Source organism: Prionailurus bengalensis, chromosome D2, assembly GCF_016509475.1.
Source record: "Prionailurus bengalensis isolate Pbe53 chromosome D2, Fcat_Pben_1.1_paternal_pri, whole genome shotgun sequence".
NCBI lineage: Eukaryota > Metazoa > Chordata > Mammalia > Carnivora > Felidae > Prionailurus > Prionailurus bengalensis.
This window is the reverse complement of record NC_057351.1, coordinates 87,337,322-87,362,449: the sequence shown is the minus strand read 5'-3', so window position 1 is coordinate 87,362,449 and position 25,128 is coordinate 87,337,322. Positions and strand designations below refer to the sequence as shown.

Here is a 25,128-nt window from a genome sequence, read left to right as displayed (position 1 = left end):
TCCTGCAGACACTGGCAGACGCAGCCTCTTCCTGCTGCATCACCAAGAATTGGGGGCACAGCCCTCATCCCCTCCGAACCCCGGCCTGTGCCCCCCCAGCTCGGAGCACCCCCTCCCCACAGGACTGAGCAAGTCGCCGGGTCCCCCTCATCCCCTCCGAACTCCGGCCTGTGCCCCACCCCCAGCTCGGAGCAGCCCCCTCCTCGGGTGAGCAGGTGCCAGAGGACCATGCGTCATGCAGGAGTTACCCTGGTCCTCTCTTGTCCACGGGGACAGCGCAAAGCGCAGCCGCTCCCCAGACCCCCGGGGGGAGTGGGCAAGGGTCCTGAGGCCCCCCCTCCTCCCGGACGGGCAGGAAAGCCTGGGGAGTCCCTCCCTGGCTGTGCCCCAGCCCCCCCACCTCCCCGCAATGCGTCCATCCTTCAGACACCTACCTCCAGGGCTGTCGGACCAGAGCCCCGAACCGTGCAGCCCCTTAGCGGCTCCAAGTGGACCGCTTCCGTCCATCTCCCCCAAACAGCCATTATGCTGCCCAGAAAACACAAGATAAGGACGCATGATCTACATGGGGACATCAAAGCTGGGGGTGAGCCTCCCTCCCCTTGCGGCTGGCGACTATGCTCAGCCCTAGAGAGCTCACTGGCCATCTGATGGCAGTGGTGTCCTTCCCCAGGCAAGAGGGGGCCCTGGTCCTGAGCAGAGAAAAACATGAATGAGCATTCTTCTGGGGGAGGCAATCTGGATGAGACCAGGAAAGTGCCCGGGGACACAGCCAGAGGAGGCAGCCTGGGTCTTCCCTCTTGCGTTTTGTACGCACCTAGGCGTGTGTGTGTGTGTGTGTGTGTGTGTGTGTGTGTGTGTGTACCTGAATGGATGGGTATGTGTGTGTGTGCACACCCAAGGAGGAGATCTGGAGGGGTGCACACCTGGGGTTGTGTAAAAAGTGTGCACCTGGTGCGTGTATGTGCATACGTGCACCTGAATGGATGGGTGTGGGGGGGTGTGTGTGTGCACCTGGCAAGTCCAGACAGTGCCACAGGCCACACACGTGCCACCTTTTCTCAGAAACGAGAATGTCATTCTATTTAAAACTTGATGGGTCTAATGACTAAATGGCATCCCCATACCTGGTGTTTCTGCCTTTCTTCTCTGGCACTTGGGTACAAAGGTGGACTGATCCGGCACTCTCCTTATTGGGCTACTGTCACTGCCAGGGTGAGCGCTTCTCACTTGGTCCCACGTTTCCAGCTCTCCAGTCACGCCCGTCAGGAACCCCGGCGTGATGTGTGGTGTTTGCCCTCGGACAGGATGCATGTATCCACAGATGTGTCGTATTGCTTTGCTTGTGAGAGTTTTAAATTCATGTAAGTGATTTTGTGCTGTAAATATTCTCTTACTGGGGCAGCTGGGTGGCTCAGTCAGTTAGGCGTCCGACTGTTGGTTTCAGCTCAGGTCACGATCTCACGGTTCGTGGGTTCGTGGGTTCTCTCTCTCCCTCTCTCTCTGCCCCTTTTGCACTCTCACTTGCTCTCTCTCAAAACAAATAAACTTTAAAAAATAAAAAAATATTCTCTTACTATTTTGTTTCACATATTTTGAGGTCATGTCCTTCGTTAGGTACATAAAATTTAGAATTCTTTTGTCATCTTGGTAAATTTAACCTTTTATCATTAAGAAGTGTTCCTCTTTGTTTCCAGTAATGCTTTTTGCCCTAATCTGTAAGGCTCGGTCTGGCATTAAGAGAGCTGAGCCAGCTTCCTTTTCGTTCACTGTTGCTTGTGTGACATAGGTTTTCATCTGCACCAGTACGCACCAGCCTCTCAGCTTCTGACCTGTTGTCAGCTCACCGAGCTGCTCAGGAACTCTACAAACCACATTTCTGTGTTCTCAGCTGCTCCCTGTTTCTGTGGAGAAGTCAGCTTATTTTTACTTGTTTTAGGTATTTGGGTTTCCCCCCACTTTGGGAAGCTTTCAAGATCTTCTTGTCGTGTTTGGTTTCTGGGGTTTGCTTTTTCTTCATATTTATCACGTTCGGAGTTTGTGATGCTTCTAGAATTTGTGCCTTGCCTCCTGGGTTTTTGAAAACGGTCAGCCTGTGTGCCCATAAACACTGCACTCGTCACCTTCCTTCTCTGCTGTCCGTTCAGTTTCCCTGGTCCACGCAGGGGGTCTTCTGTCGCATCCCCTCCGCCCCCAGCAGCCTGTTACGTACACTCTCTTCTTTTCTCTCCATGCTTTCTTCTGGATATTTCCTTCCGATCTTCCCGGTTACTAATTCTCCTTAGCCATATCTAATCTCTGTTTTTAAGTGTATTTTTTAGCTCTAGAATTTCCATTTGGTTCTTTTAGTTTCCTGTCCTCTATCAAAATTCTCAATCTTGTTTATGCCCGTAGACATGTGTAAATCCCTGAGTCTGTCAGTGACCCTCTTGTTTGCCTGTACTGGTCTGCGTCTGTTCCTAGCCAACACCGGGCTGTTTTATTACCGTGACTTCCTATAACATCTTAACATCTGACGGGGTGAGTTCTTCTTTGATCTTGGTTTTCAGAATGAGTTACATTAGACCTTTACGTTTCCACGTGGACTTCAGAAACCCATAGGTTCTCAATTAGTTCACTCGGGCCACCGTGACAAAGTGCCACAGACCCAGCAGGGTCTGGCAGTCTGAGACAGGCGTGGGCAGGGCTGGATCCTTCTGAGGCCTGTCTCCTTGTGAGAGGGATGGCTCCTCTCACAGACGGCAGCCTTCTCCCCACGTCCTCGCAGTGCCGTCCGTGTGCGTGTCTGTGTCCTGATCGCCTCATCTTATAGGGACACCTGTCAGATTAGGTCAGGGCTTGCCCTATGACCTCATTTTGCCACAATGGCCTCTGTAAAGGCCCTATTTCCAAATACAGTCATATTCTGAGGTTCTGGGGATCAGGACTTCAACACAGAAATTAGGGAGTTGGAGCCTCTGGGATCGAGAGGGTCTGATGGAAGCTAAGAGAGGTCACATCACGTCACAGTTGAGGTCATGGAGCCCACCTCTAAAGCCATCAAGAGGGCCTGGTGTCCCCAAGTGGAGTGGCTGGGGTAAAAGCCCGGTTGGGAGGGGAAGAGGTCGTAGTGGCGAGACAGACCTGGACAGCAAGATAGCACCCTTTCAAGCCCCAGAGCCGGACCCAGCAGGGACTGGAAAGGCCGGCTGGCTGGGGCAGTGGGGCTCCAAGTGACCTTGCTGTGGGGTGGCCACCGTGAGGGCCGGAAGAAGAGGCACCCTGGGGACCTGGAGAGCCATCCTCTCCTCCCTGGGCCTCCCCGTGGAGAGCCCTGGACACCAAGATCTCGAGCTCAGGGCCTGCCACAGCATTCCCTGGTCCCCGCGTCCGGGACACATCACCTGGGGCAGAACGGGAGAGGGGTGGGGGGAGGGGGAAGGCGGGAGGCGGCGGCTCGGTTGGGCCGGGTGCGCACTGGGTGCTGGAGGTAGAATGGGCGCACGCGTGTGGAATCGGGAGGGGGTGGGGTGAGGAGACGGGGGACGGTGTGCAGCGAGCAGGAGGGTGCTGGGAAGGGAGAGGGGCCGCGCGCGCCTCCGGCTGCCGTTTTCTCCTCCCTTCCCGTCGCCCGGGGGATGAGCCTCCGCGTCTGCCCGCCCCCAATCCTGGGGCGGAGGCCTCGCGCAAACTCGGGGCGCGGCGCGCCGGTGCAGGGTCTCGGCCGCAGCCGGCTCCTTCCCGCTCCGCCGCGGCCCCCGGAGCGGCCCCTCCAGCCCGCGGTTCCCACCGAGGCCCGAGGCGGGTAAGGCCGCGCGGCGGGGTCCGGGCGCGCGGGGAGGCAGGGGACGGGGGCTCCGAGGGGACGGCGGGGCCCGGGAGGAGGGTCGAGCGGCCACCGGGTCCCTGGGCCGGAATTAGGCCCCGCGTCGCATCCGCGTCCCCGTCCCCCGCGCCAGCTGCTCCGCCAGGCGGCCGGGGTGGGGCGGGAGGGGACGGTCCCCCGGGTCCGGGCTGCGGGGGCGGGGTCTGCACTGTGTCACCACCGCGCTTCTCGGCGCCCCCGCGAGGCCAGAACCCGCTGCTCTGGCTCCGCGCCGCATGCGCGCTGCCCCAAGGGGTGCGGGCGGAGCCACCCGCGTGTGGCCTTTGTCCAGACAGTGGAGACTGTCCATCCCCGAGACTGTCCTTCAACACAACCCCCACCCCGGTGTGGCCTCGGGTCCCCGCAAGCCGTGGAGGTCTGGGCGGGTCCTCCCACCGCAGCCGGGGATGTGGGGGTCCTCCCTCATTCTTTGCTCCCACTCCACCCCCAGGTGCGCAACCCGCGCACCCGCCTCACCCTCTGTCCAGGCCCGAGTGCCTTACCCTCCCACCCCACTCCCAGCCCTGCGCGGGCCGTCCTCGAGATGCCGAGTCCCCGAGCCCGTCTCCAGGCCCTGGGGACCCTGGCCCCCTGACCCTCACAGAAGCTGAGGTCCTTTCTCCGTTGGCCGCAGGCTCGCCCCACAAGGATGAACTGGACGGCCGCGACGTGCTGGGCTCTGCTGCTGGCCGCCACCTTCCTCTGCGACATTGGCGCGGCCAAGGGCGGCCGTGGAGGGGCTCGCGGCAGCGCCCGGGGAGGGCTGCGCGGGGGCGCGCGCGGGACCCCACGGGTGCGCGTGAGGCCGGCGCCCCGCTACGCGGGCTCCTCCCTGCGCGTGGCTGCGGCCGGGGCGGCGGCGGGGGCGGCGGCCGGCCTGGCGGCGGGTTCCGGCTGGAGAAGGGCCCCGGGCCCCGGGGAGCGCGGCCTGGAGGACGACGAGGACGCGGCACCAGGCGGCAACCGGACGGGCCAAGGCGTCTACAGCTACCGGGCGTGGACTTCGGGCGCGGGGCCCACCGGCGGCCCGCGCCTCTGCCTGCTGCTGGGCGGCGCCCTCGTTGCCCTGGGGCTGCTGCGGCCCTAGGCCTGGCCAGGCTCGGGGCCAGATCCGGCCCCCAGCCCGCGCCCTCCCCGCAGGCCCCCCGCCCCGGATCGGCCCCAGAGGCCGCCAGCGGCTGAGCGCCGCTTCCCACCGCTGCCGGCGGCCTCTGACCCAGAGACGCTGCCTGGGGGATTCCAGCCAGCCCGGGCAGGAGCCGCGGCCTCTCCTATGGGTGCCCACTGACGCCCCCGGACCACCGCCCGGCCCAGGTCCCTCCCCAGCCTCCCCATCCTACCGAAGGACCAGGGCCCTTCAGTCCCAGGATGCCCCGCCTACCGCCTGGATGCCAGGGTCTCCCCCCACCCCCTCCACCGTCAGAAAAGCAGGTGCCATCCCGTGCTTCCGGTACCATCCAGGCTGACGGCCCACCATCTCTCCAGAGCTGCCCAAAGTGATGTCCAAGACCAGGCTGCTCAGGCCATTCCGGCCCCCCTGAGGACCCTGTGGCCTCCCCCACAGAAGCAGCCAGAATGGACCAAAGGATTTGAGGACTTGGGGGGAGAGGTTTCCCTCACAGGTTTTAGTGTGCCTACCACCTGTCCGGAAGAGGCCGTCTGCGGACTGGAGCCCAGGCGTGCCCATCACTCTCCAGAGAATCCCTGGAGCACCCCCTGCCACAGCAGCTGCCCCGGAGCCCGGCCAGCCCACCCTCAGGTCCAGAAGTGTGCCCCCTCACCAGGCAGACCCTCTCAAGGCCACTGCCAGGTGCCTCTTGGAGCCACTGTGCTCTAACTGGAAACAAGTCACTTAACTCTTCTTGGGACCTGTTGGGGGGGGGGGGGGCGGGGGGGGGCACTGTCTAAGCTTCAGAAGCTTTTCATTTCCTTTGAGCTTTAGGCTCCCGTTCTGGAATTGTGCCTGCTGGTACTCAGGGATGGAGAGAGCTCCCCAGGACAGCCAGCTGTGGCTCCGGCAGGTCTGCAGCTGCTCCAGGAAGGTGAGGGCCAGGTGTGAACGGCGGAGGCCGGGTCTCAAGTCAGAACCAACAAACAGGCCACCAGCAGGTCCCTGGAGGCAGGCGCAGCAGCAAGTACGACCAGATGCGGGCTGCTCTGGCTGAGCAGAAGGAAGCGTGCAGGAGGCTGACCCCCGCAACACCACGGCGGCCATCCGGGCACCTGAGGGTGTTCTGAGGACAGAAGACACCCAGGGAAGTGTCTAAGGGTTTGCCTCTGGCACACAAACACCCGTCTGCAGACCAGCCCATTGCTTCTCAGGTGCCCGGAAGCCCATTTCCCTCCAGCCTCTGGCCTGGCTTGCAGTTCGTGAGCTCAGCCCTGGAGGCCTTGGCTCTGTACGCCCTCTGCCCCATATCCCACAGCAGGACAATGCCCCAGGCCTGGATCCTCTGGATCCCCCCCTCCGTCGTCGGTGCTCACTGAAAGCCTCACCTGCCGCTGGGCTGCCTCCCAGAATCTGCCCTCACCCCCCAGACTATGGGGCCTTTGGACTCAGCTGACAGAGGCCAGTGCCAAGACCAGCACCTCCGGGGGCCCTGCCACCTCTGCTCGCCCACAGCTGACACACAGGTCTGGTCAGGGTGAGGGTCACCAAGCTACCAGCGGAGCCCTGGACAAGCATTGTTCTCCAAAGACCAGGACACGGATCCGCACTGCCAGCATTCCTGGGGTACGAGCCCAGGTGCCTCTCCATCCATTCCAGACCAAATTTGATGCAACCAAAGACCAGCAGGCTGCGGCCAAGCCCTGCCTGGGGCCTCGGGCAGTGTGACCATTCTGCCACCGTACTTGCAGGCAGCACAGGGAGACCCATCAGGGCTGCACCTCGGGCCAACTCAGTTCTCCCTGCGGGGCCAGGAGCATGGGCCCAGCCTCTGAGCCGCCCTCACAGGCTGCAGGGCACCACACACCAGCCTGACTCCCAGAGCCTGTCCCCATCTGGTACAGTCACATGCTAGAGTACTTCCTGCCCTACTGGTCAGGGTCCCAGCAGGAGGCAGATGGCACCCAGGGGCGGTAATCTCAGATTAGGAAGTGTGCGCCACTGTGGGCACCTTCAGGAGGGGAGGTGCCTGGCAGAGACTCCAACGCTCCAGGAAGGCCACACACACTGGACACAGAAGGAGCAGAGCTGCTCACCAGGCCCACCCCACCCCCTTTCCCTCCTCTGCCCTTTTCTGGAATGCAGGCTGGCAGGTACAGTTCCCTGGGGAGAGTCCCACTGTCCAGTAGCTACAGCTTGCCACTCGGAAGTGGGGAGAAGCCACACCAGCGACCCTCCCAGCCTGCATGCAGCCGGCGGTGAGCAGGGCAGCCCCCGGGGCACCGAGGTAGCAGACAGTTCTTGGGTTTGGCCACAGCTCCTTGGCACCTCTTGTCCACTTTGTGTGCACATTTTCGTCGTGTCGTGAAATAAACACTCCACTGGCAAACAGACTCTTCTTTACTGCAGGACCCAGGGTACCACCAAGGCCCCAAAACACAGGCCTTACTCACTAAGCAGTTCATATCCCATTTTTTGTGTCGTTTTGGAGAGAGGTTAACATGTGAGCCCAAGGTGCTCCTGGTGCACAGCAAACGAGCCACCAGCAGAGACTGGCTTTGTGAGACTTTTAAATTGCAGACTGTACATTCACGTCCTCCTGAGAAAGCATCATCTTCCCCCTGAGAGATACTCGGCACAGTTGAGACACCCAGGGACAGCTTAGGGACTTCGTCAGCCCTGACGTCCAGACCCCAGGCACAGTCCCCAACAAGAGCTGGCCAGGCTGTGGGGCAGCAGGAGGTACAGATTCCTTCCTGGCGTAGAGACCTGAGTGGATAGTGACCAGCATGGAGCTTCTGGAAAAGGGAGGCCCAGCATCAGATTCTGGGCTGTGGCCTGGGATGCCCCGCATCTCTGGTGCCAACGGCCAGGCAGGAGTGAGGCCCCTGCCAACTGGACCAGTTCAGGGCTCTGCCACGGGGGACCTCTACAGGACATCCCTGTCCAGCATCACTGGGCCCAGCAGCCCCCTGCGGAAGGTCTGGAGGAAGTCTCGGGCTGCCGCAGGGTAGTTGGGCTGGATGACGTTCACGTCACCTGGGGGAGAGAAGAGGGTCTGGTGAGGAAGGCACCTCCCCACGGGGCAGGCGCAGGATTCAGACGCACGCCTCCCTGCCCGTCCTCAGGGACGGACGGTGGGCACCTGTGGAGCCTGGGCACGAGCACATGTTCTGAAAGAAAACACAAGAGTCTGGGCTGTGGCACCTCGACCTCAGCAGGTTTCAAACTGGTGGGACGCAGGGTATATCCAGCGCCAAGAGGCAGGGCTGCCTTGCCGTCTACAGGCTGAACCGAGAGCCCGCCCCGCTGCAGAACCTGTGTTCCCAGAACAGCCACATGTGCCCACAGTGTCCTCCCCCAGCACCAGGGGCTGCTCGATCGGCTGGTTCCCCAAGCCCAGCCGGAGGCGGATGCCCCCACTTCTCACCCGTGCCCGTGAGCACTTTCACCTTCTGCGTCTTCCCCAGTCTCACAGCCACCTGCTTCAGCAAGCTGGCGATGTCGTCACAGGCGCCGCCCAGGCCATAGTGCCGCACGTACCTACACACAGACCAACAGTCGGGGAGTGGGAGCCAGGAGGGGACATGCTGGGTCACGCCCAGCTCCACCAGGGACCCCTCATGCACGTGGCCATAAGTGCCCACTGCAGAGCTGCCGACGTCTGTCCTCCCACGTGGCCACAGCCAGCTGTCCTGAGGACCGCTTCCCTGCTGATGCCCGTGGTTGCAATGGCGGGACGACTGCGTCATCCACCCCGTTCCCGAGCAGCCCGTAGCCTGGAGCCCTAGGTCAGCACGGCAGTACCCTGACAGGTGCTCCAAGCCTCTGGGCAGCCGCCCGAGGCAGGATCGCCAGGATTGCCAGCACTCTCTCCAGGGGAGAATGAGCAGGTCTGACTGGTGTTTTCTGTAGCCCACAGACCAGCACAAACCCACTCGGCGCCCGCCTCTGCCGAGAACTGTCCAGTAGCTCTTGTGGACGCCCCGTCCGTGACGCTGCCTCAGGGCCTGATGAGAAAGGCCAGCACAGGGCCGGGTGTGTCTGACCCTGAAGGGTTGAAGGAGACAAGCCTCATCCACAGACAAGCACGTCCCCCACAGGAGCCGGGAGACACAACTAACACCTCTGCCGGCCACTCGTCCCGGAACCTACGACAGCCGGAGCGACGGCGGGATTTGCCTCCGGGTCCACAGAGCAGGGCGGGGCTCGGCCGCAAGGCGACCCCACCTGGGTATCGGAGTGCCCATCTTGGAGGACATCGCATCCTGAGGAAGGCAGGTCCCAAATCAAACTTGCGGCCCCTCTGTCCTGGGCACCCCACTACACACACGCAAGGGCCGCCCTGCAGGACACGGCTGCCTGTTCTCCAGAAACACTGGGGGACCGCGGAGGCCCACACGGACTCCCACGGAAATGAAACAAAATAATCAATTTGAAATCCTACTTCCATGCAAAATGGAGTAACGAGAACTGAACTTACGATCCACCTGAAACAACCAGAAACACACAAAACAATGGTTTTCAAGGCACCAGACATCAAGCTACAAAGGATGTAAACCAACAAACACCCAGCCTGGTGCCCGGAGGCCCCAGGGAGCCCCGAGGGTGGCTGGAGTGTGGGCCCAGTAAAAGCCACACGACAGAACCAGAAAGGGCAGAGCTGCCCAGAGAGAGAATTCTGGAAGCCTGCCATCCTCTGTATTTAGCAGAGGAGGGATCTTCACACATGATAAAGGAAGTTTCCCAAAGCCAGAGGCCAGGAAGGACCACCCTGGAGGGCACAGGGGCAGCAGTCAGTGCTCACAAAGAGCCAGGAGCAGACGGAAACCTCATGACCCATGGAGCACAGCGGAGGTGGGGGGAGGCCCTGCCTCAGTCAGGCCTGGAAGGAACTGTTTCCAGATAATTGTCTCAAGCAAAGCTCAAGGATGTGTCCAGGAACTTAAAGATACCCATCTCCCAAGAAGGTAAAATTTAAAACCCCAAGCATCCAAGCAAAAATGATCAGGCATGCACAGCAGGAAAACAGACTCATCGTGAGGAGGAAATCAGTCAGCTGAAAGCGCCCCAGATGTTAGGACTAGCAGAGATGTTAGACCGGTCATCGTGACCACATTCCATGTGGTTACAAAGTTAAGCAGATACACAGAAGATGTAAAACATGATCCGAATCGGACTAGAGACCCGTGCTGTGAGACACACACTGGCGGGCGCTAGCAGTGGGTCAGACACATGGGGTGCAGGCAGGTCGCCCATGGGGCAGCAGCCGTGCCCAGCAGGTCCTGAGGACGGGAGCGGGCAGGAACTGAAAACACAGGAAGAAATAATGGTTGAAAATGTGATAAAAGCTACAAAGCCACAGATCTAAGAACTCAACAAACTATAAGCACAAGAAACATAAAGAAAACCACACGGGTCCCATTGTCATAAATTGCTCAAAAGCACGATAAAGAGAAAATCCTAAAGGCAGCTGGAGGAACAAAGACAAACGTGACAGATTCCTCATCAGAAACAGCACAGGTGAGAACAGGATGGGACAAAATCCCTCCACTCCTGAAAAAAAACCATCCACCTGGACTTTCACACACAGGGCAAGTATCCTTCCAAAATGAACATGAAATATGGGCATCTCTGGACAAACCTGAGGAGACAAACTCCTCACCAGCAGACCTGCATTACAGTAAACGCTACAGGAAATCGTCAGAGGATGGTGACACCAGACAGAACGTGGATCTACACAAAGAAACAAGCGGTGCCCATGAACCATAAAGCCATGGGCAAACAGCTAAGATTACGTCTCACACTTGGGAGTCTCCATATGAGCGAAAACAGTACATCTCAGGCTTACAAAATACACGAAAGCAAGACAGAACAACAAAAGCCCAAAGATCACGAGAAAAATGGAGATGCGCTATCGTAAGGTGCTTATGTGCCATGAGACGGGTTCTATCACCTAACCCTCCTCACACCGAGACAACCTCCTCCATATGTTACAGAAGGCAAGCTGACAAAGGGGAGAGAGGGGATAAGAGTATCCCAGTAACCAGAAAAGGCCAGAGAGACACAGGAAGAGAGAGAAAGATGCAGAGAGAGACAGACAGAAAGATGGAGACAGCACAGGCAGAGGCAGAGGAGGAGGAAAAGGAACAAAGGACGGATAGGACGAAGAGTAAGATGACAAACGTAACCCCAAGGTCAATGATCACATGACACGTAAATGGTCCAATACCCAAAATAAAAGACAGAAATGGTCAGGTTGGATAAGAAACAAGGCCTCACTATCTGTACACAGCCTATGAGAAACACATTTTATTTCATTTTATTTTAAATATTCATTTATTTATTGAGAGAGAGAGAGAGTGAGGGGGAGGGGAAGAGAATGGCCCGATCCCACGAACTGTGAGACCATGACCTGAGCTGAAATCTAGAGTCGCATACTTAACTGACAGAGCGCCCCAGGCACCCCGAGAAACACGTGTTAAATATAAAGACACAAACACGCTCCATGTGAGCACTCATCAGAAGCTACAGCAGGTGTGTAACTACCAGACGAGGTCGATGTCAGAGCAGGAAGTATTGTGAACATCAAGAAAGGCATTTTGACTGATAAGGGCATCGGTTCAGGGGGACACGATGATCCCTGGGCTGTCCCTGCACCGCACAACAGAGCTCCGAAATGCGTGAAGCAGACGGACAGAGCCGCAAGACAGACCACAGGCAGAGATTTCAGTACCTTCTCTCAACAACCGATGGCAAAAACAGAAGGAAAACCAGCAAAGCAGAAATAATAATAAAGACTGAACGGTAATCAATGAAATAACAGAAAGACAATGGAGAAAGTCAATGAAACCATACCAACAAAACTGACAAAGCTCCGGCCAGGCTGTCGTCCTCGACGCGGTAAAGGACACCCAGCAAACACCCTCTGCTCACGTTTCACTCCTGGGGGAATAACAAGGTGTAAATCTGCACCAGGAAGGAGCGACTGGAGGCACCACACAGAGGAATCTGAAAGCAGTCACACCAGGGACGGGAACCCCGCAAGACAGAGCACAGGACGTCCAAGGAAAGACAGAAAACAGATGGTCACCAGGATGTGGCGAGCGGGCTTTGGGGTCTCGTCTGTAAAATGGGAGCAGGTAAAGGTGGGAAGGAGGAATTACCAAGAGCACAGGAAATTTGAGGCTTTTCTTGACTGTGTAACAAACTTATCGATCTGTATGCTGCAAATAACGTGCAGGCTGCTGGTCTAATCGCATCTTACTGCTGCTGCTTTTTTAGACTATGTTTGTCTAGAACGAGAGAGAGAGAGAGGCGAGCCACCTGCCCCGGATCCTGCACTCACCCAAAGAGCTGGTGCCTGTTGAGGGTGTAGAGAAGGTAGTCCGCCAGGGTCTCCTCCCCGACAAGGTGGTCTAACACGGTTCCTAGAATCAGGCGGCCAGGGTGAGCCCGGCAAACCAGCCTGGCATCTGCACCCCAGGGCCCCTCCCTGTCTCAGCCCGAGGTGCTGCTGAGGAGAAGGCCCGGCCGTGGCCCTTGGACCTGACCCACAGACCTGCCTTGGCTGTAAAATGGGAGAAGGAAGGCACTCTCTCCAAGGAGGGCTGTGAGGGTCAGTGGGGTCACAGCAGTGCCTGGCCCACATGCGCCCTGTGCTAGGACCGCACAGGCTGCTTGAGACGCCCGCTCAGCACAGCATTCAAGAGTCTGCAACATCCAGGCCTAGAAAGGCAGGCACAAAGTGCCAGGGCTGGGGGCCCCGCACCCAGGCGGCAGGAGGGGGCACGAAGGGTGACCCCCAACTCACCACACAGGGCCAGCTTTAGGCCCATCTCCACGCTTTCAATCCGAGGAGCCAGCACCCCAGGAGTGTCCAGCAGGAACATCAGCGGCCGCTCACACACCTGCGGACACAGAGGACAGTCGGCCGCGCCGCTGCCTCCAGGCTTGCTGCTGGGCGGCCCCTGGAGCCGGGGTGTTAGGCTCCTGAGGCTCCAACGAGGCCTTTCCACCACACTCTTGGCTTCCCCACTGGGTCAGCTCCCACTGAGTCCAGAGAACAGGAGCAACAGGCCCCAAGGGCCCCAATCTTCTCCTCCCAGGAAAAGAAGGGAACGTGTGGACAAGCTGAGCTGAGCTGTGTGACCTTAGGCAGGTGCGTGCTCCCCCTCCATAAAACAGGGGTGATGAGCACACCTGCCCGCAGCTCTGGTGGAAGGCTGGTGCAGTGCCTGGCGTGCGGCAGCACTCGGTGGGGCGGGTGGAGGCAGTGCCTCCTGAGTCCTCAGGAAGCAGCAGGTACCTGCATGTGGAGCTCCAGACCCAGCAGCCGAGGACCCTACCTGGATTCTGGACATCACGGCTCTGGTGATCCCAGGCTCGCCGCCCACCCTGGTAGCTTTCCCTGTGGGATGCAAAGGGGCTGTCGGACGTAGCGAACACAGAAGCCTGGCACACAAGCTACAGAAGAAGAAATGACACAGCCGGAAACCCATGAAGGCCCAGATGAGCTCGTGCTCAACTTAGCACCAAACCAACAGGGACCAAAACGCACCTCCCTGGTGCCTGGGAGGGTGAGGAGAGGCCAGGGCCTGGCCGTGAAGTCAGCACAGAGCTGCTGCTTCCCACACGACGGCTTCCTCCCTCCTGGACTTGACCCTGTGCCCCCGACACCGAGCCTACACCCGGCAAATCAGCCCCACAGCACTGATCACGACAGGCCTGTCTGTGAGCACAGCTCCCGACCAAGGGGCCGGATAAACTCAAGAGTAGAGATACACGTATCTATCGGTGGACGAGTGGAAAAGCAAAACGTGGTATCTAAACATAATGGAATATTATTCAGCCTTGAAAGGGAACAAAATTCTGACACAGGCCACAGCACGGATGGACCTTGGGGACATTATGCTCAATGAAATCAGTCCAACAGAAAAGGACAACTACCGTGTGATTCCATTCATGTGAGGCAGGAACTCTTCAGAGATCCAGGGACAGAAGGCAGATTAGTGGTGCCCAGGCGGTGGGAGGGGAGAGGGGGCTAGGGGTTATGTTTATAGACTTTCAGTTTGAGACCAAGGAAAAGTCTAGAAATACTGTGATGGTCGCACAGCACTGAATATATTTAATGCCACCAATTTTTTTTTTAAGCCACAATTAGAGAAAAGTAAACGTAAAAAAAAAAAGATGATTTGGAGCACCGAGGTGGCTCAGTTGGTCCGACTTCAGCTCAGGTCACAATCTCGCAGTTTGTGGGTTCGAGCCCCGAGTCGGGCTCTGTGCTGCCAGCTCAGAGACTGGAGCCTGTGTCGGATTCTGTGTCTCCCTCTCTCTCTGCCCCTCCCCTGCTCACACTCTGTCTCTGTCTCAAAAATAAGCATTTTTTAAAACATTAAAAAACAAAATGATGATCTGACAATTCTCCAACGAGCACCAAAAACACCACCTGTAAAGTAACAGTTCAGCGGAGCTCATGGTGTTTGGGTTTGTTAACAAAGAACGCACCCTGGTGTGGAGCACGAAGCCAATGTGGGACTTGGTACTGAACTTTAAAATACTTAATGGAAAAGGGTAATGACACAGCGAGTAAGTAGTGTGGGCACGTCTGTGTGACTCCAAATCCAAATGAGCACGAAACAAGGAGACAGGCCCGGGGTCTCCCCAGAATCTCCCCCGAGCAGTCGGGCAGGATGCCGTCTCCCAGCTGGGGCTGCCCCATCAACTGCCTGCCGCTTGTTATCAGGCCCCATCTATCTGGCTACGCCATGAGTATGGGCATCAAGAGATTTCCATGAAGGGGAACACAATCAGCAACAGGCAGGAAAGTCATCCACGTGTTAAATATGTTAACACTTCATGTTCAGGAGAGAGAACGAAGTAAAATGTGTGACGGGATAGGGGCGACTGGGTGGCTCAGTCGGTTGAGCGTCCAACTTCGGCTCAGGTCATGATCTCACAATTCGTGGGTTCGAGCCCCGCGTCGGGCTCTGTGCTGACAGCTCAGAGCCTGGAGGAGGCTGCTTCGGATTCTGTCTCTCTCTCTCTCTCTCTCTCTCTCTCTCTCTCTGCCCCTCCCCTGCTCACACTCTGTCTCTCTCTCTCTCTCTCTCTCTCTCTCTCAAAATAAATATTAATTTTTTTTTTTTAATTTAAAATGTGTGACAAGATGATTCTGTCTCACCATTTAACCTTACATCAGTTATCCGGTGCAAAGAGACAACCCTGAGGGGCCATGAGGCTCTGGCTAAGGACGAGGTTTTTCTCGGAGCCAGAGGAAGAGCGGCCACTCGCCAGCAAACACCACAGCATCAGCTCACAATGGCCAGCAGTACCTTTCCTGAGGTGCTGTCTCCTGAGCGCGTTGATGAGCGAGGATTTGCCCACGTTGGGGATCCCAATCACCATGGCACAGTACTCCAGCCTCTGCAGAAGCACAAGAGCAGGGAGTCAGGGGTCCACCCGGACCACCCACAGCCCCACTGAGAGCCTCATGTGGCCCATGCAACGGGACCCACAAACCCAGGCCAGTTCAGGTGAAGAAAGGTCACTGTGGAGGCCCCGCCAGCCTCAGCAGGGCCACCCCCCACCCCTGCTCCAAACAAGAAGACAGAGGGCAGCTCTGTGGGCTGGGGCAGCACAGAGACAGCCCCCAGGAGTTCTCGGGGCTTGGTGATGGCCCAGCATGGGGACTGGTCTACCACTGCTTAGCCACCGAGCCCAGGGCTCCTCAGCAGGAGGGACCACCCCACAGCCAGCACTGAGCCCCACCACCGACCTCTCCTCGATGATAGCGGCAGCTGCTCCCCACCAGTCTCGTGACCATCGGGATTATCTGCAACAGACAAACCACACAGCGGCACACTCGCACAGAAACCGGCTTCCTCCTTAGCTTCTGGAGGTGGTGTACCCCATGCCCAGCATCGAAGAACCCAGGCTCTGTCCACATCAGGGCTTAGAATGCGCTGGGGGGGGGGGGGGGGGGGGGGGGTCACCTGCACCCTGACCTGTCCCTCCACCATCAGCAAGCAGGTCAATCCCCCAGAGGGTGACGGCTGTGACCACAGCCACCTTCCACAAAGATACACCAGCCAGGGAAATCCTCGAAATACAACTGCGGAAAACCAGGCACCACATCCTCCAGAAGCTTGTCCAACAACAGCCCCGGGTACACGCTACAGCCTGGCACTGGGCCCTGCAGACCACCACAGGCTGCCCAGGGCCTACCTGCTCTCGACCAGAGATGAGTGTACCCCAGGAACCCCAGCCAACCCCTGCCTTGCCTCCAAAACTCTGCTTCTCACAAGAGCATGAGATAATCCATTTCTTTTAAATGTATTTAATCAAAAGCATTAGGGTGTAAAACAGAGAAGCACCTACCTGCTTGACATTCTCATCCTGTAAACAGTTGGTGAAAACAACATTTTTTAGGCCTTCTCCTTCTAAGTGCTGTATAATTTTCTGAAAGAGATATTTCCATTTTTTTTTCAATATATGAAATTTATTGTCAAATTGGTTTCCATACAACACCCAGTGCTCATCCCAAAAGGTGCCCTCCTCAATACCCATCACCCACCTTCCCCTCCTTCCCACCCCCCATCAACCCTCAGTTTGTTCTCTTTAAGAGTCTCTTATGCTTTGGCTCTCTCCCACTCTAACCTCTTTTTTTTTTTTCCCTTCTGCTCCCCCATGGGTTCCTGTTAAGTTTCTCAGGATCCACATAAGAGTGAAAACATATGGTATCTGTCTTTCTCTGTCTGGCTTATTTCACTTAGCATAACACTCTCCAGTTCCATCCACGTTGCTACAAAGGGCCATATTTCATTCTTTCTCATTGCCATGTAGTACTCCATTGTGTATATAAACCACGATTTCTTTATCCATTCATCAGTTGATGGACATTTAGGCTCTTTCCATAATTTGGCTATTGTTGAGAGTGCTGCTATAAACATAGGGGTACGATATTTCCACTTTAAAAACTAAATGAAAATGTGGATGTGATACACTAAAATCCAAGGATCTGAGATTGAAGCCCCACTCCGACCCGGGCCAGGCGTGCTCCAGGCGAGGGGGCCCCATGGACAGCACAGACCATAGAGGAGGCTCCAGTGTGAGCACAGGAAGGAAGTACCCTGGGCAGGGGTCCACGAGCTGCAGGCTCCAGCGGGCATGAGGGCTCAGCACAGACACTGGCTGTCCTCTCGGGACACAGGTACCTCCATGGAAAATGAGCCACCTCTGGCTGCATTCAGTGATCTGCTTAGTCCTGAGTATTCTGACGAGCTCTCACAAAATGACCACTGTAAACCCAGCCTTAACCCAATCCAAGTACAAAGTACATGCAACGCTTTAAAAGCTCAAAAGTAAACTAAGCTTAATATGAATTTATTGGTCTTGACATTAAGTGAAATCAGTGTAGGAATCATAGTTTTTAATACCGGTATGATATTGTTTGACCACGTACTGACCTAAAACATGGTCAATGCCTAAATGAACCAAAAGTCATTTGCTAACTTAATTTTCATTATATATTTCAGTTGTTTGTTATGATGATACAGATGAGGATACAGGCCACAACAAAGACATATTTGAAGCCACGCTTTGAAGTGTATACATTCACATGGGATGTCCCCACCCACCCCCAGAGGCAGACATGAAGGGCCATCCCTGGGGCCTTCTCCTCTCCTCTCCTCTGCCCACGGCAGCACCTGAGAGGAGCACACACTCCCGCTGCCTCCCAACCAGTTGAGACACCGCTGTGTCCCTATGTTAGGTCACCTTATGTGCCCAACACTCCACAAAGATTAGCACTTAAGGCCAGAAGCAATCGCTGGTAAGACTCAAGTCTCAACCAATGAAAGCAAAGCTTGTGATGCTAAGTTAGTAGAGCGTGCGTGCAGTGAAGCCCACGAACACCTTGCTCTGGGGGCTCTGCTGTCCACCCCCCGTCCTGCACAGCAGAAGGGATTTAAATGACCAGAGGTACCCACACGTGGGTTAGGGTGGCCTCTGCTCGGATTCTCAGTAAACAAAGAGCTCCTATATTTGATGTTCCCCTGGAAACCTTGTGACAGAGACTTGTGGTTGGGGTCTAAGTAATTCAAACATACCACGACCAACTGAGAAGCCTGAATGCACTCTGCCAACAAAGAGGACGCTGCGCCACTAACAGCCTGAAAACTGCTAGGCTGGAATCCACAAGGGTCTGACACCTGCCCTTCCAGAAGGATTCGATAATACAGCAAGAAAAGCAGAGGTGAACACTCAAAAATAATATGCCCAGACCTTCATGTTTCTTGTATGCTGGGACACGTGGGCATGCCCTGCACTTGGTCACTTGTGTCCCCCGATCCTGCCTGCTTTGAAGACATTACTTTGGGCCTCCAGCGCACTTGGTGTCTGGAAGGCCATGGAACTGGCCAGTATGGGTGCCTGGGCCAAACGCAGCCATCACAGGAGACCTCCAGGTCAGTACCTGTGGCCTGTGCCTATGGCCACCAGCCTCAAACAGCTACGGAAACTTATTAACTGAAATGAAATAAAACACGAGTATCGTGTCTGCAGCAGGAGCCACATCTCAAGCGCTCAGAGCCGCATGGGGCCAGAGGCCACCCTGTGGGGCACTTGGCTCCAGCAGCAAAGCCTGGCCACTTCCTTTGGGAGGTGCGCTCTCTGGTCATTTGGACCATACGTTAAACATTAGAGGGAAGCAGGTCATTTTGAGAAATCAGGCAGGAATACCTCCGCAAACAAAGGGTTGTTTGCTAAAAAGCAAGCCTGCTTGAGTGAATCAACACAGAGTCTGCTTGCAAGGGTGACCCTAGACACAACCCTAGTGCCGGAGGTGCCCGAGACAGGGACCTTCACCTGCTGGTCTTTCAGATCCGCCAAGTCCATTTTGTTGAGGACCAGCACATGAGGCTTAAGCCCAAGGGTTTCTTGAAACAGAGGGTTGCGGCCTGAAAGTGGAATGTGGCAAAATTAAGGCAAAAATTCCTTTAATGCTTCACCAGACCATTATTTTATCTCGTCTTGTTATGCATACTGGCACCACCTTCAGAAGAAAATCTTTTTCTTTTTTAAGGTTTATTTATTTATTTTTGAAAAAGAGAGCATGTGCACACAAGCGGAGGAGGGACAGAGAGAAAGGGAGAGACAGAGAATCCCAAGCAGGCTCTGCACTGTCAGCATAGAGCCTGACAAGGGACTCAATCTCCTGAACCATGAGATCATGACCCGAGCTGAAACCAAGAGTTGGACACTTAACCGACTGAGCCCCCCAGGCGCCCCCAGAGGAACATCTTTAGAAGGGAGTGAGCAGAGGAGGAAGCCCAGTCTCAAAGCAAGTACATGCCAGCCAGCCCAGCCTCATACCCCAGTCCTACCCTCCTGGCAGAGAAGAAGGAAACGGTCTCACTGCCATGGAACCACCACATGCAAGCAGGGCAGTGGTTCTCACGTTCCTCCTCAAATGGGAATGGTGGCAGCAGAAACAAAAAACAAAGCTCAGGGGAAGGTCTTATTAATGGGTTCTTTGTTTAGTTGCCAAGATATGGGAGTTCAAAATGAATGATCTGATCACTCAAAAAAGGGCCTCCCGTAAAGTCCTAACTAGTATACCTCAAACCAATGCCGCCCTCTGGTTACTGCCAGGGAGATGAGGGTCCCCCATGGAAACCACCACTGAAGGTTCTGCCTCCTTACTAGCACTGCCACGCCCTTCCTCCCTCAGCCAGGGACCCTCGGGGATCACGACAGGTCCCACCTCGTGGAACCCCAACGCAGGTAGGAGGGGGGTGCCCATATATTTATCTTCTGAATACTCAGCCCCTTCCCGGTGCTTCATCTCCTAGTGAGTCCAGGTGTGAAACTCCTGAGGCCTTGGGCACACCCTGGGTCCAGGCACCAGTTAAGCTGCCTACTCTCTTCCCTAAAGGGTTAACCAATCCTGTATAATTCAGACTCCACCCCAGGGCCGCAACCCAACGTAGGCATTCTTGCTGTCCTGGAGAAAAGGGCAAACATCTAGAAGCCAACAGGACAGGTGTCCTCTTACAGAGCACTGAACAGTAACTACAGGTTCATCACTTTTGATAATCGTAAGATTGCCAGCAAACACTTCTGGCCAGCATGAGATATCCTACAATATTTCGCCTACAATAAATAAACTCAGTACTTTCTTACAAAAGTTCGAAGTCTTTGAAATAGTGAAAATTGTCCCTCATCTGCTATCCCTGAGGTGGTAAGAACTCTCAAACCAATGCCTTTACCACATAAAGAGAATCCAAGCATAGCTCAAATACAATAAAAACAGGGTCTGGAAAGTACATGGTAATGAGCAAGATCACCAGACCCTGCCGGTTCCCGCCTCAAGCGTGGAGGAAAGCCTGCTGGCAGGAACGTCGAAATGAAGGTTGCACGCCCCACCTCGAGAACCGACTGCTGGACTCAACTGGAAGGCCTGGGCAAGGCAGGCAGAGGTCAGAGACAATGGATGCTATCTACCTATCAATGAGGAGGCTCGAAAAATACAAGGCCTGGACCCCCACCAGAGATTCTGATTAACCGGTCTGGAAAGGGACCCAAACCAGGATTTTTAAAGCCTCCTGGGGGAACTCTGTCATGTACTGAGGGTTTAGAGTTAAATGCCAGTAACTCTGAGAGGTGAGGCTGCCAGGCACTGTGGGAGCAGACTGGACCAGAGCAGAGACCAGATACAGGAGGAGGACCAGACAGAGACAAGGCTACAAAGCAGGAATGCTTCCTGCTGCCTTGAGCACAGCCTGATTCAGGAAGGAGGGCCTCTCCTGTACCACTGCAATTCCACACCCAATTCCAATAAAGTTGGGAGTGGGGGAGGAGGACAACACCAAGCAATTCTGCGACACTACCAGGACATCCTACAAGTTAACTCAACTCTGACACTATCTACCTGGAGGAAGAGTCAGACCCCACAGGTTAATGCTCAGTCCCACAATGTGCCACCTCCCCACCCCACTCCCTCCAGGTGCCAATCCCGAGTCCAGTTGGTCACCGCTGCCTCTGACCAACTTGTTACAGATGGGAGGTTCCCACAAGCCCCTCCTCAGAGTCAATTAGCTTGCTAGAGCAGCCCACAGCCCTCGGAGAAACATCTTACTTACTAGATTACTGGCTTATTATAAAAGGATGTAACTCAGGAAGTCACACAGAAGAAATGAATAAGGCGACGTATGAGGGAGTGGGGCACAGAGCTCCCGTGCTCTGAATGTGCCACTCTCCCTCTGTATCCACGTGTTTGCCAACCCAAAAGCTCTCTGAACCCTGTCCTTTTAGGTTTTTCTTGAGGTTTCACTATATAGGCCTGATTAATGAAATCAGTGGCCATTGGCAATCCATCCAACTTCCAGCCACTCTCACCTCTCCTGGCAACCAGCCCTGGAACTTAGGTGACTTAGTGGCTTTCCAAAAGTCACCTAACAACAGACACTTTTTTACCACTCTCATCACTTAAGAAATACACAGGGTTTGTGGGGCCTGGGTGGCTCAGTTGGCGACAGACTTCAGCTCAGGTCATGATCTCGGTCATGATCTCACAGTTCATGGGTTCAAGCCCTGCGCCGGGCTCTCTGCTGTCAGTGTTCTCGCTCTCTCCCTCTCTCTCTCTCAAAAATAAATAAACTTACAAAAAAATGCCCAGGATTTTAGGAGCTCTGTGCCAGAAACAGGGACAAAGCCCAAATATATATATGTGTGTGTGTGTGTGTGTGTGTGTGGGTGTGTGTGTGTATACATACACACACACATATATACACACATATACAACATATACCTACATGTGTGTATATATAGATTTCTTATCATAAACCACAGTATTACCACCACTAAAGGATATCCGGGCATCATGGACCTCGATGATACAGTCCACCAACTTTAGGCTGCTCTGCATCTTCTTCAGCCCTGGAAAACAGAAGAAAGATGCCTAAGGGAAGGCGTCTATGGCTTTTCAAGAGTGATGGGGTGACGCTGAATGGTCCAGAATGACACACCACCTAGAGAGAATACACCTGAGTGCAGTGTCCTAAGTCACCATAACTGATACACCCTTGCTGAGGGCCTCTTCCAAGTTCAATAACGGTGTCTCCAAAAAGAAGAGGTCCTGCCTGAAGGGCAAAAGCATGTCTGGGGTGGAGCCACTTGGAGGGCTCCAGCTGCAGTATTTAACCTCCTATGGGTCTTGGTCTCGGCCTTAAAAGGGTAACTCGGACCACCCGACTCTCTGGGCCCTCCACGCTGTGGGGACATGCTGCTGCCTAAGTTTCAGCCACTCGCACAGCAGTGAACTCCCCCTTAACCGTTAACCAGGAACAACACCCACAACGAAAGTAACCACCCGCTCCCCCGCAGTGTCCCTCAGCACGGTGACCCCCCGCTCAACCGGGTCCTCCGCATAGCCTCGGACGTCCGCGTCCCGAGGGCGGACACCGACGCACCGCACTCCGCAGGGGCCGGCGCACCGGGCACCGGCTCACCACGTACGCGGAGGTCAGAGCGCGCTGAGGGCTGCGGGAGCGGGACCCGGCGATCGCTGACACGGAGGACCGCGCCAGCCCCGCGCGTCTTCTCGGGCCCATTTTTACAAATCAACAGTAAGAAACTCCTCGAGGGCTTCAGGCAGAAGACAGCAGTGGCCGTGTCTTAAAGGTGTTGCAACGATAATAGCTGAATACTTCGCAGCTCGGCGAGGGCTTTCCTACCACCATTTCATCGAGTGCTCAAAACAAGACTCGGAAAAGTACGTCTCTGTGGACTCAGATGTGGAAACGGAGGCTTGGGGGAACAAAGTGGCAGAAGGCACTTGCTGGGGCTCGGGGCTCAGGTCCGCCCCCGGGCCGCCGCCGCCTCCCGCCCCGCGCGCGCACAGCCTGACGAGCGAGCGGGCGCCGGGGCCACCGGGCCTCACCGCGCAAACACCGGCCCCTCCAGGCCCCGCTCACCCTTGGCCATGTGGCCCGGGAACCAGCGCGCCACGTCGCGACCGCCCAGGGGGAAGCTCTCTCGCCAGGCGACCCCGGCGGCGCCGCCCAATGCGCGGAAGGCTAGCCTCATGGCGCCGCGACCCAGAGCGCCGCGGGGGAACGGCTCCCTCGACGGACCTCTCCGACCGGCCCACCATCCGGCCCCGTGGTTCCGGGGTTCAGGAGACAGACGCGCGGTCTGCGCGTGCGCACTACGCTTCTTTGTGCGCCGGAAGGAGCCCAGGGGGCGGGTCTACGAGCCCACCTGGGGCCTGTGCACTCTGGAGACTCTCAGGGGTCCCGAGAATTCGTGAATACGTTAGTGTTTTCCAGTTCTTCCCTAAATGTATTCTGAGTATAACTGTAATATAACTTAGCTGTCCCCTGCCAATGTTTGACCTCTTTTTACAAACTTGGTTAAAATTTTCAAACATTTTAAATGTGCCCTATATATGTAATATCCTCTTTTTCAAGTACTCCAGGTTGTAAGCAAAGCGTTTGCAAATACTGACTGCAGTTCTGCTACATTAAGCCTATTAATACACTGAGCCTGGGATTCCCACTGCCCGGGTACTCTGTGTAAATGTAGTCAGGTTTTAGCTTTTTTTTTTTTTTTTTTTTTTTAATTTATTTATTTATTCTGGTGAGAGAGACACAGACTGCGAGCAGGAGAGGGACAGAGAGGGAGACACAGAATCCGAAGCAGGCTCCAGGTTCCAGGCTGTCAGCCCTGAGTCCCACACGCGGCTCCAACTCACGTGTGGACGAGATCGTGCCCTAAGCCGAAGTCAGAGGCCCAACCAACTGAGCCACCCAGGCGCCCCAGGTTTTAGCTTTAATCTGAGTCCAACCAGCTACTCAGCGTACACTGGGTACAAGAATATTACTCTAAATGTAATTTTTGAAACACGTTCCTAAAATTGCAAACATGCTTGGATTCTCCGCACAAAAATGTCACTACTGTGATGGTCTTAAACCTCCTAATTCTCAGCACTAAACATTCCAGAGATTGAGAAACAAATCCACCATGGGAGAAACAAATCCACCAGCCTTCCCAGGTGGCCTCCAGATGAGTTAGTCACCAGAAGAGGACCCAGCCCTCAGCCCCCCATCACAGAGCAGCCATCCCACCAAGAGGACAGCCTTTGTCACTCTGGATACAAGAAATGTCTCCCAAAAGCATGTGGCTCAATGAACTCTTGGATGGATGTCAACAATACAGATCATTGCGCCTGAGGGAAGCTGCAATCTCTCATAGACCTAGGACTGTAAAACTAAAGTAAAACCCTGTTGGGGCACCTGGGCGGCTCAGCTGGTTAAGCGTCCAACGTCGGCTCAGGTCATGGTCTCACAGATCGTGAGTTCAAGCCCCTCGTCAGGCTCTGTGCTGATGGCTCAGAGCCTGGAGCCTGCCTCAGACTCTGTGTCTGCCTCTCTCTGCCTCTCCCCCGCTTGTGCACTCGTTATCTCTCTCTCTCTCCCTCTCTCTCAAAAATAAACATTAAATCGGGGCGCCTGGGTGGCGCAGTCGGTTAAGCGTCCGACTTCAGCCAGGTCACGATCTCGCGGTCCGTGAGTTCGAGCCCCGCATCGGGCTCTGGGCTGATGGCTCAGAGCCTGGAGTCTGTTTCCGATTCTGTGTCTCCCTCTCTCTCTGCCCCTCCCCCGTTCATGCTCTGTCTCTCTCTGTCGCAAAAATAAATAAACGTTGAAAAAAAAATAAAAATAAAAAAATAAACATTAAAAAAAAAAAAAAAAAAAACAAAGCTCACTGGTAGGTGTCCCGTGCAAAATCACTCCAGTGACACACAGCAGTAGACACACATACAGAGCTCTAGGGTGGAGGCAAGGAAGTCCCCTTGGAGGGGCAACCTGATCTGGGAGGGGAAGGTATGAGAAGGGCCTGTGCAGAGTGTGCTGGGGCCGAGGGCATGTTGGGCACCACTCGGGATTGGAGAAGAGCCCAGACAGGCCTGGCCCCAAAGCCCTTCTTCTGAACACACATACACTCACCCCCGGAGCCAGGAAGCCCCCACCCCAGAGCAGGACACAGACTGCAGCCAGAGATATGAGGACAGGCACAAGCCACTGACTTCAAAGTGGGTGCAGGGCCAGCAGCCCCACCGCCTGCAGCATAGAGTCCAGGCCTCTGAGGCTCCTGCCTCAGAGGCACCCTCTGA

General features: G+C 55.7%; 2 protein-coding genes across 8 annotated transcripts; one reads left to right on the top strand and one right to left on the bottom strand.

Moving 5' to 3' along the window:
- The first annotated feature begins 3,557 nt into the window (after positions 1-3,557).
- Positions 3,558-7,341, top strand: SPRN (shadow of prion protein). Of its 2 annotated transcripts, none has more exons than XM_043597978.1 (3): positions 3,558-3,784; positions 4,479-5,654; positions 5,787-7,341. In XM_043597978.1, exon 2 carries the CDS (start codon positions 4,494-4,496, stop codon positions 4,929-4,931), a length of 438 nt encoding a protein of 145 aa, XP_043453913.1. In that variant the 5' UTR covers positions 3,558-3,784; positions 4,479-4,493; the 3' UTR covers positions 4,932-5,654; positions 5,787-7,341. The 2 variants fall into 2 exon arrangements, with proteins under 2 accessions (XP_043453913.1, XP_043453914.1); XM_043597979.1 differs by having other exon boundaries at positions 5,781-7,341.
- Positions 7,335-23,141, bottom strand: MTG1 (mitochondrial ribosome associated GTPase 1). Of its 6 annotated transcripts, none has more exons than XM_043597975.1 (11): positions 22,928-23,140; positions 21,826-21,890; positions 18,819-18,923; positions 16,332-16,412; positions 15,730-15,786; positions 15,287-15,377; positions 13,301-13,362; positions 12,766-12,862; positions 12,301-12,382; positions 8,405-8,495; positions 7,335-7,991 (listed from the first exon to the last, which is right to left on the bottom strand). In XM_043597975.1, the coding sequence occupies exons 1-11, from the start codon at positions 23,037-23,039 to the stop codon at positions 7,983-7,985; spliced, it is 852 nt and encodes a 283-aa protein (XP_043453910.1). In that variant the 5' UTR covers positions 23,040-23,140; the 3' UTR covers positions 7,335-7,982. The 6 variants fall into 6 exon arrangements, with proteins under 6 accessions (XP_043453910.1, XP_043453906.1, XP_043453905.1 ...); XM_043597971.1 differs by having other exon boundaries at positions 8,383-8,495; positions 22,928-23,139; XM_043597970.1 differs by lacking the exon at positions 7,335-7,991 and having other exon boundaries at positions 7,998-8,495; positions 22,928-23,141.
- Positions 23,142-25,128: the final 1,987 nt, after the last annotated feature.

What these genes read in the sequence shown, in the direction of transcription:
- SPRN (XM_043597978.1), top strand. Translation starts at nt 4,494, where the DNA reads ATGAACTGGACGGCCGCGACGTGCTGGGCTCTGCTGCTGGCCGCCACC.
- MTG1 (XM_043597970.1), bottom strand. Translation starts at nt 23,039, where the DNA reads ATGAGGCTAGCCTTCCGCGCATTGGGCGGCGCCGCCGGGGTCGCCTGG. An exon ending in TCGAGGTCCATGATGCCCGG is followed by an intron (nt 18,924 to 21,825) that starts ATATCCTTTAGT and finishes TAATTTTGCCAC; the next exon opens with ATTCCACTTTCAGGCCGCAA. An exon ending in CCTAAAGCTGGCCCTGTGTG is followed by an intron (nt 12,383 to 12,765) that starts GTGAGTTGGGGG and finishes GCCTGATTCTAG; the next exon opens with GAACCGTGTTAGACCACCTT.